The sequence below is a fragment of the Camelina sativa genome, chromosome 11 (assembly GCF_030686135.1).
Source record: "Camelina sativa cultivar CO46 ecotype springtype chromosome 11, ASM3068613v1".
In the NCBI taxonomy this organism is placed as follows: Eukaryota; Viridiplantae; Streptophyta; class Magnoliopsida; order Brassicales; family Brassicaceae; genus Camelina; species Camelina sativa.
The window spans coordinates 44,549,321-44,565,741 of NC_141890.1; the positions used below are offsets into that span (position 1 = coordinate 44,549,321).

Consider the following 16,421-nt stretch of genomic DNA (forward strand, 5'->3'; position numbering starts at 1 on the left):
ATATCGATTATGGATATGAATACATACAACATCATTTTTTATTTTTATGTTCACCAATATATATGTAGCATATTTTGTAGAAATCGTTTACAAGGAATTTCATAGCCAGATTTTGAAAAAAAAAAAAAACTTATATTGATATTTTCGAAAAGAAAAATAAATTGTTTAGAAAATTTTGTGAGAGAGTAGTTATAGTTTAAAGCTTTCAATAGTTTTTGTTTTTAATTATGTTTTTGAAACAGAGGTAAAATAATTGTGTACCAGTATGGAAGGTAAGTAACGGATATGTTGTCTGTAGAGACAAATGTATTCTTATTGTAATTAATTTTGTTTTGTTGTTCCTTTTTAAAAGTTATATATAAAGATGTCTTTTTGTTTTATTGTTTTATGGCTAGTGCAATAGATTCGGACATGTTTATTGAAAGCTGAAAACTGTAAATGCAAAGGAGATAACATCAATTCACTAACGATTTTGTTTTATGCATATTAGGATTTCGATTGGAAGAGATGACTTCTAAGAGAATGGCTTCAAGTATCGAACTAGACGCATTATCCAATCTACCGGATGTACTTCTGATTAAGATCATCTCTTGTTTGTCGTTTAAGGAATGTTTAAGGACCAGTCTACTCTCTAAGAGGTGGAGGTATCTCTGTCGTGAGACAAAATACATTTCCTTCAAGGAGCACGAGTATGTGGACCGCTCTGTCTCCGACAGAAGATCCAAAAGGATTTCGTTTGTTAACTAGATGTGTCAATGGGTCTCTCGATATCACGGTTACTGCATGGAAACATTCGAGATTAGGTTCTCTCTTCCATTGGGATTTGCGGCAGAGATGGAGTCCCTGATCGAATTCGCAGTCTCAAGAAAAGTCGAGAACCTAGTTCTCGATTTCACAGACTATTCTTGGTTAGACAATGACGATGCGTCGACGTATTACGAGGATTATGTGCATCTACCAGCAAACGTTTACAATCTAAGAACCCTCGAATCGCTGAAGATATATTCGTGCGGGTATGACCATTCGAAGTTCACAAACTCTGGATCGCTTAGAAAGCTCTCTATAGGTTGGATCGAACTCACAGGGGACGAGTCTTTGATATTAACCTCTCCTACGCTCAAGAGTCTAAGTTTTAGTTATTGTTGGGGTGCTGATATCAACAACATAGCCGGAGATATCAAGGAATTTGAATTTGAGAGCTGTGAGTTCTCTCTTTACATGGCTTGTTCCTTTGATCTGCCTAATGTCGAGATATTCAAGTACTCAGGCCAAATACTTGCTTTTGATGTCAAGAAAATGAATAAGTACAAAGAAGGTTATTTAGATTTTGAGGCAGAGGACAACTACGAAGAACCCAATCAAAGAACCAAACTGGAAGGAACTATGCTTTCTGGCTTCCTTAACAGTCTTCGAGGTGCGAGGACCTTAACTGTATGCCCTTTTCTCCTTCAGGTATATATTTAACTCTTAACATCTTTACATTACATTTTCACGTTATTAACATATCTTTGAGAATGAGAACTGAGAACAATATTTTACTAGGGGATATATATAGGTTAGTTTCAAAATATAACAATTCTCCCTATGAAAGTTTTTAATAGCCTAGTGGATAAAAGGAATATGTAGTAGTAGCTAATATAGTAGTATGTGTAGTATCTTTACCTTATAAGCTATTGCGTTGTAATTGATGGATATAACGACGGTTAGTTGACAGTTATCTTTATCTGAGTAAGTGCATGCATGTGTTTTTCTTTCTGAAGGCTATCCAAGAATGTGATGATCCGTCTTCTTTACTTCGTCCTATGGAAACACAACATTTGGTGCTGAGAACGAGGATGCATGTCATGGAGTTTAAAGGAATTACGCTCCTCCTCGATAATTGCCCTAACCTGGAAACGTTAACTTTGGATATCCTCAGTCGAAGCTTTTACTCGGTAAGATTACTATAAATATATATCAGTGGGAATTTGAGAACAATAGTTACATTTACTATATATGTATGATTTTCCCTAAAAGTCATAATTTGTCGTTTTGATATATTGCAGTACGCTAAATCATATTGTGGCGTCGGTCCACGTTCATATTGGAAAAAAAATCTTACCTATGAGATTCTTCCTAAGACACTTAAGGTCGTGGTCGTGAGGAACTTCAGTGGTTGCTTTGGAGAGCTAAATGTTTTGAAGATTTTGATTCAGTTGGGACGTGGGCGTTGTCCCGGTCGTGCGCATGGGCCTGTACTAGAAAGAGTGGAGCTTTACGTGCGTAGTGATATGGCGGAATGTAAGAGGATGGAGGCACATGATGGAGCCGAGATGTTACAGAGTATTTCAGGGGGTGTGCAGGTTCTTGTACACGATCCTAAAAGAGTTGCAGCGCTATGATCAAGACTTCTCAGTATTAGTGGTTTGTTTGTTTATCCCATTTAATGATGTTGTTCTCTGTTTGTTTGATTTTCCGAATAATTTGAACTTCTTGGAAAGAATGAGGACTTGGTCATCTATGTGAACCATAGATAATAAATAATTATTGAGAAATATTAAGATTTTATATACATCTTGTTTTTATATATATATTTAAAATTATATGATTTTCGTATATAAAATAATATAAAGCATTTCACAAAAACTCCTCCTCGCTCATATTTCGAAGTGACCTAGACGGAAATCATCAGTTCTTGATCGATGTACCCGATTGCGTTTACAATCAAACAAACGTTGAGTCACTAAAGCTATACGCTTGTGGAATCAACTCGAGTCTCGACAAGACTTTAACTGTCTGTTTATATACAAAATCACTCAACATATCTAACATCTTACACTCATGATCAGACCTTAAGTTACGTTTTTTTTCTTTTTTTTGGAGAAAGATGATCCAAAATGTGGAGGATGAAGATTTGCAACTTTGATTTGAAGACGAGTCAGCATCCATATGAGTTTGTAGGGATCAAGATCGAACTTGATTAATAAGTTCAATTGGATCCTCCAAGACCAATTATGAAGGTAATTAATTAAGTTACTATACTAGATCTTGTAATTGTTAAAACATACAGTAAAGCGAGATGTCAAAAGAGGAAAGATTGAGTTTAATGGATTGATTTTTGATGTGCAAACGCTTTTGTTTTCAGTTGAGATTGACCCAAGTAAATATTGGCTTCATCAAATTAGTCTAGAGTGTTTGGAAATGGCGCTTAAAGTCTTTGAGGTGAAGGGTTTTGGTGGTGGTTGGTTCGAGTTACGTGTACTGCAGTATTTGATTCGGTACGGTCATGTTATGGAGCTAGCTTAATCTGTATGTGGACGAAGCTCAAAGGAACAAATGCACTTATTGGAGAGCTTATATGGTTCAGCAAATCAAGAAAGCTTCCAGCCGCTTACAGATTGTAACTATATATACAAAACAATGTTTGAAATAAACCCTATTTTTGAGTCGGTTTTGGAATGTTTTTAAAACTCTTTGGTCAAACTTTTTAATCCAATTTTTTTTTTTTTTTTTTTTTTTTTTTTTGTTGTGATTTTCGAGTGTCTTTTTGTGAAGTGTTTAAATTGGCTATCAATTTGTTACTTGGTTAGGAAACAGAGTTGCCCAAAATGTAACTGAAAATTTTGTTTGTTTAATGCAGACTGTTTTTTTTTGGTTTAGTTCGTTTTGAAATTGTATTTTTATTTAGTCCATCATCTTAAATCCAACCGCAGCAAAAAAAACAAAAAGGAACAAATTGTGGTTTTTGGTTCTCGTACAAGGTTAGTTGATATTTATGGGATAAATAAAAGATTTTAGCAGGGCTATCCAAACCCTTCCAAGGTTCTTCAACGAATTATCAAAAAAAGCAAAAATAACAATCAATCACGGATTTGGTCTATCCTTATCCGACTTAGACGACGCGAGTTGCCAAAGTCAAGATAATTGAACATTTGCAGAATGAAAAAAATAATACGGTAAATGTTAATTTTTTTTGTTTTCAACTTTTTTTTTCACGTATAATCCGATTTTGTTTACATTATTTTGTACGGATTAACAGAATATAACCATGGAGTAAATATAGGATATTAGAAATATGTAAGGAAGTAAGTAACATGAAGAGAATCCAATTCAATGCAGTACTAGACCCACAAGCCAGACACATGCATGGCGAACTGGCGATTGAAGACTTTTCACCGAATAATATTACCAAAACTTCGAGACTCATAAGTGACACAACTAAGTCGTCGATGACTATAAGTTTTAAGTCTCTCGCTAGACTGTCCACAGGTTTCTTCATCTTCTTTGTCTTTTAGCCTTTTCTATATATTATCCCCACCATATCTTTAAATTTCTTTAATTGCTACCTCCCTAGCCTATATAAACGCATAAGCATGAGCGACACTAATAAGCAAAATAAGAGGTAATACTAAGAACTTAAGATGACATTTTCGATGGTCTCTTCAATGATTCTCTTTCTCCTTCTTCTTCTTGTGTTTCCGCATATGGATAAAGCCCTTGGCGCACAAGAGGAAGCCAAGAAACAAAGTGAGTCTTTTGGTCTTTTAGATGTTCCGAGGTCATAATTAGTATCATTTTACGTTAATTAGTTAGGTTTTTATTATTTTTGTAGTTGTGTTGGATCCTGATTTTGGTTTGAGTTTTGGAACTAATCCGTATATAAATTAACAAATGAGCACTAAAATGATCAAACATTGACTCATGTAATATATAATGTAATGCTTTTTGGGTGGTGCAGGTGCAGAAGATATTTACCATCCTAGTGCCGGCGGCATTCCTGCGTTCGGCCGTATATGTCAAAGATTCCCCAGGGCTTGTCGTCCTGTTCATGGCCTACATTTTAAATCTCCTCCGCCCCACAGGCCTTTCAAAGGCACACAAGGACCTGGTCATTGACCTCACTCTAGCTTTGAATGCGTGTGTGTGCGCGTCAGTGCGTGAATGTTTAATATCTTAAATTATTGTTTGGTTTGTGGTTTCTGTCCTTGTTTTATCTGTGCATGTGTTTGTCATATTTTACAGTTTTTTCGAACCGCTCCGTCGTTGCTATAATAAATAAAACTTGTGTTTCCTTTTGTGTTCAAGACCGCCTCTTTACTTACGTTGAATCGTTCAAACATCTCTCAACACTTTGGCAACAGAAATCCATCTCAGACATACACAATATTGAGAAAGAAGTTTATACTGTCATTTGTATTTCATCGATCGGATTCATTATGGAAACTGTGAAAAGAAAATTTCGCAGGAATCAAGAATGAACAATGAAATAAAATTAGGGAATATATAAATTAAAACAAAGTGTTGTAAAAGAATGGACAAGTAAAGAAATTTAAACATTTTTTTTTGTAGGGATTAAAAAGTTTGCAGTACATGTGTACCTAACGAAAAAAGTTTTATTTTGGTTAAGTTACCATATTTGTAGTCGAAATGGTTCTCAACAAAAGCATCATAAGATAAAAAAAAGTTTATTTAAAAAATAACATTACTCAATTTAAAATCTTAACTCATAAAGCGAAACCACATTCGCGAGAAAAGATCCTTAAAGCTGTTTTGATCGAACTCGCAGTTTCAAGACAAGTCAAGAACCTAGTTTGACTATCTCGCGGAAAAGGATCCTGAGTTTGCTGCCGAGTTTCGATACCCGACCAACCAACAAGGGAGCAACCCAGAAGGCACCAACCCAGAAGGCACCAACCAGGAAGGCACCAATCCAGAGGGCAACACAGGTGAAACGAGAGCAGCTGGTAGCCAAACTGGGACCAGAAACGTGACCTCTCTCTCTCAATCCTTTTAAGAACTCTTCTCACTTTGTTCTGATATCCCCGTGAGGGAGAAAACTTAAACATGACTTTTTTTTTGTAATATTTATGTTTTATTCTATTTTGAATTTTCAATTCTGTTCTTTTTATTATTATTTTTTTAACATCTAAAACATTATTCACAAAAAAAAATCAAACATAAAAATGGTAAAAGAAAAAAAAATTAAAAATGAAGAATTGCTACAAATTAGCGAATACCAACAGTACTAGGCAGATGGACGTCACAAAGTAGTCGCAAAATTTGCGACGGATCGAACATTGCGATGGAAAAAAGTCCTCGCAATTTGCTTGACAATTGCGAGTACAAACGTCTCTCGCAATGTGCGTGGGATTTGCGAGGAATATATCCCTCGCAAATTGCGTTAGATTTGCGAGGGAATTGCGATGTCTGCTTATTTGCGAGAAGCGATTTGCGAGGAATAGTTGTGTCTCGCAAATCCCTTGTGACTGTCGATTTGCGAGGGAATTGCGATGGATTCTTCCATCGCAAATCGACTGTTTTCTTGTAGTGGTTCTTGATTTCAAAGAACTTTATTGGACAAGCACTACCGATGCGTCGAGGTATTACGAAGTGTATTAGTAATAGGCCTAACTCAACACCCAAAAGCTAGCTCAAAAGAGGAGGTTTGCCTCATACTATATATATTGTCCAAGGACTTAAGTTTCTTTCGATGTGGCACTATAACACACCCCCCTCACGCTCAGGATTGGACATCTGTAGCGTGAAGTTTGTGGGACTGGACATCCACGGGTGGTAGTCCACTTTCGAGAAGTTTGAACCTAGGCTCTGATACCATATTAGTAATGGGCCTAACTCAACACCCAAAAGCTAGCTCAAAGGAGGAGGTTTGCCTCATACTATATATATTGCCCAATGACTTAATTTTCTTTCGATGTGGGACTCTAACAAAGTGTTTGTGCATTTGCCCGTATGCATGTACAATCTCACAACCCTCAAATCACTGAAGATTTATTCGTGCGGGTTTGACCCCTCGAAGTTCACAAAGTCAGGATTGCTTAGAAAATTGGGAGGTGTCAATAAAATTTGAAAGGAGTGTCAATCAAATTTGAGAGGGGTGTCAATAAGACAATATGTTTCTTCAACAAGGGTAAATTACTTATTTTTGTTGTAAAACACTTGTGGACTCTATGGACCGGCCCGCTCACAGTCCGTTAGGACATGGCCTTACGGCCCATATACCGGTCCGCGCATGTACGGCCCATCGGCCATTGCTTTACGGCCCATGGCTATTGCTTCACGGCCCATGGCCTATCTTATGTACTCGATTGCTTTATGGGCTTTAGCCTTTTGTACTCCTATTATATATACTTGTAACCTCGACATTCATCAATAAGACTAAGAGATTTTGCTCCCTAAATCCTCTAGTTTACAACACGTTATCAGCACGATAGCCTCTAACCCTAAACCCTAAAAGCAGCCGCCGCTTCCCAAACCCTAAAACCCTAAGGCAGCCGCTGATCTTCTTCTCTCTTTCACAAACCCTAACCCGTCTTCGTTCTTGCTTCCATCCGAGATCAAACACCTTTCTGTTCGAAGATCTCCTTGTTCACGAGCATACCTTAAGCTCGTGATCAAGCTTCTATCGACAGCTTGATCGAAGTTCGTGGTCCGTGTTCGGGGGTGAGTTCGTGGTTCGTGATTCCGGACGAGAGAAGTACAAAGCGGTTCGTGGGAAGCTGTTCGTTGTTCTGTTCGCGATCCAGTTCGTTGTTCTGTTCGCGATCCAGTTCGTGGTTCTGTTCGTGATCCAGTTCGTGGTCCTGTTCGTGGTCCGTGAGCGAGAGAGAGTTAAAACCGAGGTCTGTTAGCTCCCGGTCCATATCCAGTCAGATCCAAATCGGTGAAAGGTAAAGATATGGCCGAACCCTCTTAAAAACCCTATGATCCGAATTTGGACTTAAACATACAGAACCCTAAAACAAACAAGTACACAACCAACAAAGTTTAAGATCCCTAAAACCTAAAACTTAAAATCAGTTGGTGTTTAGGTTGTTAGATTCCTTGAGAATTAAAACCAATCATATTATGAATTAAATTTGGTTGTTTGATGCTTGTTGTGATGCATAAGAACCTAGAAATATTTTGTTGTTTAAACATGTTCTAGGATATTAAAAACCGGATCATTCATGCATCATATTGAAATCGGATCATGTATAAAGATAGGATCTATTCAAGCATAAATTGTTCATGTAAATTTCGGCTGCATGAATCATGTTCTAGGATTGTTTAAACTCAAAACCGAATTTGATAAACTTGAGTTAAGGGTGAATCCGATTAAGCTTTCAGTAAAATTGTTAATTTTCTAAAACTAAAACTTTTGAAATCGGAAATTAAAAACTATGATTAGGATAAGTTCCTAATCGGTTATAGTAATTATCTAAAACACCCTAAAAATAATATTTACTAAATCCTAGACTAAAAGGAAATTTAAGAAAAGGAAATCCTATCTAGAAATAAGGAAATTGTTGCATGCATACATATTTGATTTTGTTGTCTTTGCATGCATGAATTTAAACCATACGAAATCTATAATAGGCAAGGGCATGTTTCGGTCTCAAATACCGCATGGCCCAAGGGCATGTTTCGGTCTCAAATACCGCATGGCCAAAGGGCATGTTTCGGTCTCAAATACCGCATGGCCCAAGACATGTTTCGGTCTCAAATACTGCATGACCTGAATAAATATTTGTTGCATGATTCGATCTCAAATATTGCATGCTAACTATCGGTTGTCTATATTATATGCAGATGGCAAACCTCAAAAGCCTAGACTACCCCATCTTGCAAGCTTCTGGAAAGAACTACTTGGAATGGGTGAAAGACACCGAAATCCACCTAAGGTCAAACGGCCTTGCTGGTTGCATTGATGAGGAAGTTGAGAGCACTGATAAGAAAAAGAAAAAGTGTCTCCAACATATGCACCATCACATTGCGGAGAGTCTCAAGAGCCAGTACCTCTTTATAGACAATCCACTCGCCCTTTGGACACAGCTTAAACGCCGTTACGGGCACCAAAAGACGGTGCTCCTTCCAAAGGCCGAGTTTGATTGGAAGAACCTAAGGATCCAGGATTACAAATCCGTGGAGGAGTATAACTCTGAGCTTTTTAGGATTGTCTCACTCCTTAGGTTATGTGAAAAAGAGGTGACTGAAAGGGAGCTGATAGAAAAGACCTTGTCTACTTTCAGCCCTAACAATAGAGTTCTTCAGCAACAGTATCGGCACCAAGGCTTTGCCGATTATGGGGCACTCATTGAATGTTTACTGCTAGCTGAGCAGAATGATGAGTTGTTGCTGATGAACAGTGCTATGAGACCTCCCGGTACAGTCCCATTACCGGAAGCAAATAAGGTTGATTTGGGAAAGAAAACTACAATGGAGTCTAAGGAGCCAAAAGAGCCCCATGAGACCAACTACGACCAAGGCCGTGGTGGCAGAGGACGTAGTGGCCGTGGCGGACGTGGCGGACAGGCCGGCCGAGGAGGCCGCGGACGTGGTGGTAAGGGCCGTAGGTCCTTTAAACCACATACCAAGGTCAAATCGGTCTGCCACAGATGTGGTATGTCAAACCACTGGTCCAAGACTTGTAGAACTCCCAAACACCTCATTGGTGCATACCAAGAAGTTCTAAAGAAAAATCCGGAAGCCAACTATGCGTACATCGATGATGAAGGAGACTTCGATCATGAGAATGACGACTTGCTAGAGACTTCCGATTGCCTTCAAGATGATGATTGATTTTCGTTTTAATGGGGTTTAATTTCAATGCTTTTATGCTTTATTTTCCTTTATTGTATTGGATGATTATTTAAATTTAAATGCAATGGTTTTTATTTTATAATTGTCTTATTAAAATACAAGATTATGTCCTATTTATAGAAATGGCCAAGGACATGAGTGAACTAGTGGTGGACAGTGGATCCAGCCACACTATACTAAGAGACAAAAGATATTTTATAGATCTCAAAATGAAAAGTGCAAATGTTAGTACAATTGCGGGTATAGCCAACATGATAGAAGGCTACGGCCAGGCTCACGTTTTGTTGCGTAACGGCACACACATTGAACTAAGTGATGCCCTATACTCACCCAGCTCTAAGAGAAACTTATTGAGCTTTAAAGATATAAGATTAAATGGTTACCATGTTGAAACCAAGGGTGAAGGAACTAAAGAATTCCTATACATTACTGAAAATGTAAATGGCCAAAAGAAGGTCCTAGAGACTATACCCGCACTAGCCACTGGTTTATACCATGCTAGGATAAACATGATAGAAGCTAACATGGCTAAGCACAAAATGTTCACTGAACAATTCACTCTATGGCATGACCGGTTAGGCCACCCGGGTTCGAACATGATGCGTAAAGTGATTAAGAGTTCGAATGGGCACAATCTTAAAGAGAAAAAGGTTTTCCCTAAAAATCTCAATTGTGTAGCATGTGCACAAGGGAAACTAATCAAAAGACCGTCACCAGTAAAAGTCACAAAAGAGACTTTACATTTTCTGGAAAGGATACAAGGTGATATATGTGGACCAATACACCCACCATGTGGGTCGTTTAGATATTTCATGGTTATGATTGATGCATCAACCAGATGGTCTCACGTTTGCTTGTTATCCACAAGGAACCTAGCATTTGCTAGGCTGTTGGCTCAAATCATAAGATTAAGAGCACACTTTCCAGACTTTCCACTTAAGACTATACGTCTAGATAATGCTGGTGAATTTACATCCCAAGCGTTTAATGATTACTGTATGTCCATGGGGGTGAGTGTGGAACATCCTGTGGCACATGTCCATACACAAAACGGATTAGCCGAATCCTTCATTAAACGTATACAATTAATAGCTTGACCATTGTTAATGAGATCGAAGCTTCCTGTGTCGGCTTGGGGACACGCGGTCTTACATGCAGCAGAACTCATACGCATCAGGCCATCTAGTGAACACATATATTCATGATCCCAACTATTATCGGGTCAAGAGCCAGACTTATCCCATCTCAAAACATTCGGTTGTGCCGTTTATACACCCGTTGCTCCACCACAGAGAACTAAGATGGGACCTCAAAGGAGGATGGGAATATATGTGGGATATGAGTCTCCCACCATAATAAAGTATCTTGAGCCATTGACAGGAGATCTATTTAAGGCCAGATACGCGGACTGTCAATTCGTTGAGTCCGAATTCCCTACGATAGGTGGTGAGACCGGCAAGCTGGTCAAGGAATTAACATGGAATCAAACATCCTTAAATTGGCAAGATCCTCGAACTCTAGCATGTGATGCAGAGGTTCAAAAGATTATACATTTACAACAGCTAGCTAATCAATTGCCAGATTCCTTTGCTGACCCAAAGAGAGTAACAAAATCGTACATACCAGCTTGCAATGCACCAGTACGTATTGATGTTCAGAAGGAACACAATAAACAAGTTGCTACAGAGTCTAAACCACGTTTGAAATGAGGTAGACCGTTAGGTTCCAAAGATAAAAATCCTCGAAAGTCTAAAGGTGCAAAACAGGCCGAGGTTCAGGGAATTATCGAAAAACCAGACATGGCCGCGGAAATAATTAATGTACCAGGTGAAGTTCAGGACGCTGAACCTCAAGAACCTGAAGGAATTGATAACAATGAAGTATCAATCAATTACATAATGTCTGGAATAAAATGGAACCGGAAAAATGTCGACATTGATGAAATATTTATAAACAAGGTAGCACTTGAGATAAATGAGGATCTAGAACCCACATCCATATTAGAGTGCACTCAAAGTAAAGATTGGCTTAAGTGGAAAGAAGCCATTGATGTGGAGTTAAACTCTTTAAAGAAGAGAAGTGTGTTTGGTCCGATCTTAAGGACGACACCTACCATTAAACCAGTTGGACACAAGTGGGTCTTTGTAAGAAAGAGAAATGAGAAAAATGAGATAGTGAAATACAAAGCACGGCTTGTAGCACAAGGATTCTCTCAAAGACCCGGCATAGATTATGAGGAGACATACTCCCCTGTGATGGATGCAACGACTTTTAGATATCTAATAAGTCTGGCCATAAGAGAAAATTTGGATTTACGGTTAATGGATGTTGTAACCGCCTATTTATATGGTCCACTGGATAATGAGATTTATATGAGATTACCAGAGGGTATAGAACATAAAGGTAAAAGTGGTTCTCGAGACCAATACTGCATAAGGCTAGACAAATCGCTTTATGGACTGAAACAAAGTGGTCGAATGTGGTATAACCGACTAAGTGATTATTTAGCTAAGAAAGGCTATAAGAACGACCCAATCAGTCCATGTATATTCATAAAGAAGTTTGCAAACAAAGGATTTGTGATAATAGCAGTCTACGTGGATGATTTAAACATCCTCGGTACCTCTGGGGAAATCGCCCAAACTGTAGAATACCTCAAGAAAGAATTTGAGATGAAAGACCTAGGCAAAACAAAATTCTGTTTGGGATTGCAGCTTGAGTACAGAAATAATGGGATCCTTGTGCATCAAAAGGCATACACAGAAAAAGTACTCAAGAGGTTTAATATGGAGCAAGCTCACCCATTGACTAGCCCAATGGTTGTTAGAAGCTTAGACTTGGATAAAGATCCATTTGCTCCTAAGAAGGCCAATGAAGAAATTCTTGGACCTGAAGTGCCTTACCTCAGTGATATAGGAGCGTTAATGTTCCTCGCTAGCCACACTAGGCCGGACATATGCTTTGCCGTGAACCTCCTAGCAAGATATAGTTCTTGTCCAACTATACGGCACTGGAATGGTATTAAACACGTCCTACGGTACCTGCGAGGGACGGTTGTTTTTGGTTTATGTTATACTAACCATAACAAAGATGGTCTAGTTGGTTTTGCTGATGCAGGTTATCTATCCGATCCACACAACGGTAAGTCACAAACAGGTTATGTGTTTACGCACGGCGGTACGGCGATCTCTTGGCGTTCGATGAAGCAGACTCTTGTTGCCACATCGTCAAATCACGCGGAGATCCTAGCCATCCATGAAGCCAGCCGTGAGTGTGTTTGGTTGCGGTCCATGACTCAGCATATTCGGACGGATAGCGGCTTAGAAGACAGCAAGGAAGCAACCGTCATCTACGAGGACAATACGGCTTGCATTGCACAGCTCAAGGAAGGATACATCAAGGGAGATCGGACGAAGCACATACTTACGAAGTTCTTCTTCACACATGAACTACAAAAGGCCGGAGAAGTTCAAGTGGTGCAAGTACAGTCCTGCGACAACTCAGCCGATCTCTTCACCAAAGCATTGCCGACATCGACGTTCAGGAAGCTCACGCACAAGATTGGGATGCGGAGGCTTCTGGACTTGGAGTGATGTTTGGATCAGGGGGAGCAATGTGTGCTGTACTCTTTTTCCTTCACCAAGGTTTTGTCCCATTGGGTTTTCCTGGTAAGGTTTTAATGAGGCAGCATCCCTTAAGCACATTGCAGCGATCCTATCCAACATGGCACAGTCATCTCGTCCAAGGGGGAGTGTTGTAAAACACTTGTGGACTCTATGGACCGGCCCGCTCACAGTCCGTTAGGACATGGCCTTACGCCCCATATACCGGTCCGCGCATGTACGCCCATTGGCCATTGCTTTACGGCCCATGGCCTATCTTATGTACTCGATTGCTTTATGGGCTTTAGCCTTTTGTACTCCTATTATATATACTTGTAACCTCGACATTCATCAATAAGACTAAGAGATTTCGCTCCCTAAATCCTCTAGTTTACAACAATTTTAACAAAAGCTAAACTGAAAAAAAAAAAAAAAATTCATGGGTGTCATATGATCCTTCTCTCCCTCCGCCCGAGTGTTTGTTATCAACCTCTCCTACACTCAAGAGTCTAAGTTTTAATTATTGTTGGGGTGTTGATATCAACAACATAGCCGGGGATATGAAGGAATTTGTATATGAGAGCTGTGACTTCTCTTTTTACATGGCTTGTTCCTTTGATCTTCCTAATGTAGAGATCTTTAAGTACTCAGGCCAAATTCTTTCCTTTGATGTTTAAGAGAATGAATATGGTCATCAAATAAGTTCATTTGGAGTTTGAAGGATCTATTCTTTTTGGCTTCCTTAACAGTCTTCGAGGTGCGAGGACCTTAAGTGTATGCCCTTTTCTCCGTTAGGTATGTATATTTAAGTCTTACCATATTTACATTACATTTCAGCGTTACTAACATTTCTTTGAGGAATGAGAATTGAACAAAATATTTTACTAGAGGGGATATAGGTCTATTTTTCCACTCTTTCAAAATAAAATGTATCCTCGATTTATATAGCTTGTGAATAAAAGGAATATGTAGCTTATATGTAGTATGTAGTGTATTTACCTTATAAGCTAAAGCTATTGCGTTGTTGATTGATGTATATATATAAAATCTTGAACGGAGTATGTGTGTTTTTCTTTTTGAAAGGCTATCCACAAGAATGTGAAGATCCGTCTTATCTACTTAGTCCTATTGGAAACACAACATTTGGTGCTGAGAACGAGGTTGCATGTCATGGAGTTTAGAGGAATTAGGCTCCTCGACAGTTGCCCTAACCTGGAAACGTTAACTTTCAATATCCTCCGTCGAAGCCTTTTCTCGGCAAGATTACTATATAGTATAATAGTGAATTTGAGAACAATAGTTACATTTACTATGTATGATTTTCCCTAAAACTCAAAAATTTTCGTTTTGATATATTGCAGTACGCTAAGTCATATTGTGGCGTCGGTCCACGTTCATATAATCATATTGGAAAAAAAATCTTACCTATAATAATCTTCCTAAGACACTTAAGGTCGTGGTCGTGAGGAACTTTAGTGGTTCCTTTGGAGAGCTAAATGTTTTGACGGTTTTGATTCTGTCGGGACGTAGGAGTTGTCCTGGACGTGCGCATGGGCCTGTACTAGAAAGAGTGGAGCTTTACGTGCGTAGTGATATGGCGGAATGTCAGAGGATGGAGCCAAGATGTTACATAGTATTTCGGGGGATGTACAGGTTCTTGTACACGAACCTTGAAATGTTGAGCTACTCAAGAATTTATTTTATTTTATTTCAAGACTTCACTCAGTTTTGTTTTTTTTTTTGTTGTAGTCCCATTTAATGATGTTCACGGTTTGTTTGATTTTTTGAATAACTTGAACCTCGGAAAGAATGAGGACTTGGTCATCTATGTGAACCATAGCTAAGACGAAATTTATTAAGTGGTACAAAAAGATATTATGTACATCTTATTTTTATAAATTTAATCAAAATATATGAAGTTTGAATAATGGCGGAGCTACTTAAGTCTGATGACCAGATACTCCACCACTTAAGTCTGATGACCAGATACTATTTTCTAATGTGAGTCGTGACAATGTGGCAAACCAAACATATATTAAATGACCGGTAAGGTCTGATGCTCTTAATATATGAAGTTTGAATAATGGCGAAGCCATTTAAGTCTGATGACCAGACACTATCTTCGAATATGAGTTGTGACGATGTGGCAAACCAAACATGAGTTCTGCTCTGATCGGTGGTTTGAGCATCCAAACATCATTTGTTTCTTGAAAATATGGCCTGGAGACATTTCTGTAATAAGGTATGTCTTTCTGTTTTCTTTTGTTTGTTCCTTTAACTACATATATTTGGATTTCATTGTTAAACTAGTACTAATATATATATGTTTATGTATACGCATGTGGGTGAATCTATATAAACTCCACTTCAGAAGGACTGCCATGAGGAACATTTTTGAGATGTTTGTTAAGAGAAAATCTACTATGAGGAAATGGTTCATTTCTAACAAGCAAAGAGTCTCACATACAACATATATTTGGGTTAGTGATATATGTGACAGGTAATGTCATATATCCTTCTTTTACTCAAGAAGTTCATTCTTGAGTTCATATATATGTGACAGGATATTTGTTCATTCTTGAGTTCACTTATATTTTGTCTTAATATTGATTGATATTCACAGGTGCAAGTTATATGGTTAAAACAGCACATTAAATTGATCCACATTGGCGGTAATAGAAGCTTATAATAGGATTCAAGTATGTGACAGACCACAAAGGTAAACAAATTGCAGTTACTCTTCTTGACTGCTTAGCTGAGTGGGACATAGAGAAGGTATTCTCTGTGACAGTGGACAATGCAACCGCAAATACAAATGCTTTGAGTAAGTTTGAGACTACTTTCTCTCTTGTGTCTGATGAGTCTTTGGTTATGAAAGGAGAGTTTATGCATGTGAGATGTGCTTGTCATATCATTAATTTGATTGTGAGAGATGGATTTGCTGAAGTAGATGAGAATGTAGTTGCAATCAGGAATGCTATCTCGTATTTTAGATCCGACACAAACAGGCAAAACGAATTTGACCAGAAGATAGATTATGTTAAGATGACAGGGGGTAGTTTGCCTTTGGATGTTAGGACTAGGTGAAATTCGACTTATTTGATGTTGCAGAGGGCAATTAAGTATAGGGTAGCATTTGATAAGATGGAGACAAAAGACAAGTTATACAATGATCATTTCTTGGAGATTGATAATGGAAGAAAGAGAATTCGACCTACTAACTTGAATAATTGGCGTTCT

General features: G+C 38.4%; 1 protein-coding gene and 1 pseudogene across 1 annotated transcript; both read left to right on the forward strand.

Moving 5' to 3' along the window:
- Nucleotides 1–490: 490 nt before the first annotated feature.
- Nucleotides 491–2,551, forward strand: LOC104728893 (putative F-box/LRR-repeat protein At1g56400). The gene is made up of 3 exons (XM_087471905.1): nt 491–1,452; nt 1,761–1,934; nt 2,046–2,551. Exons 1-3 carry the CDS (start codon nt 748–750, stop codon nt 2,379–2,381), a joined length of 1,215 nt encoding a protein of 404 aa, XP_087328031.1. The 5' UTR covers nt 491–747; the 3' UTR covers nt 2,382–2,551.
- A 1,849-nt stretch (nt 2,552–4,400) lies between these two features.
- LOC104728894 (putative F-box/LRR-repeat protein At1g56400) lies at nt 4,401–14,855 on the forward strand (annotated as a pseudogene).
- Nucleotides 14,856–16,421: the final 1,566 nt, after the last annotated feature.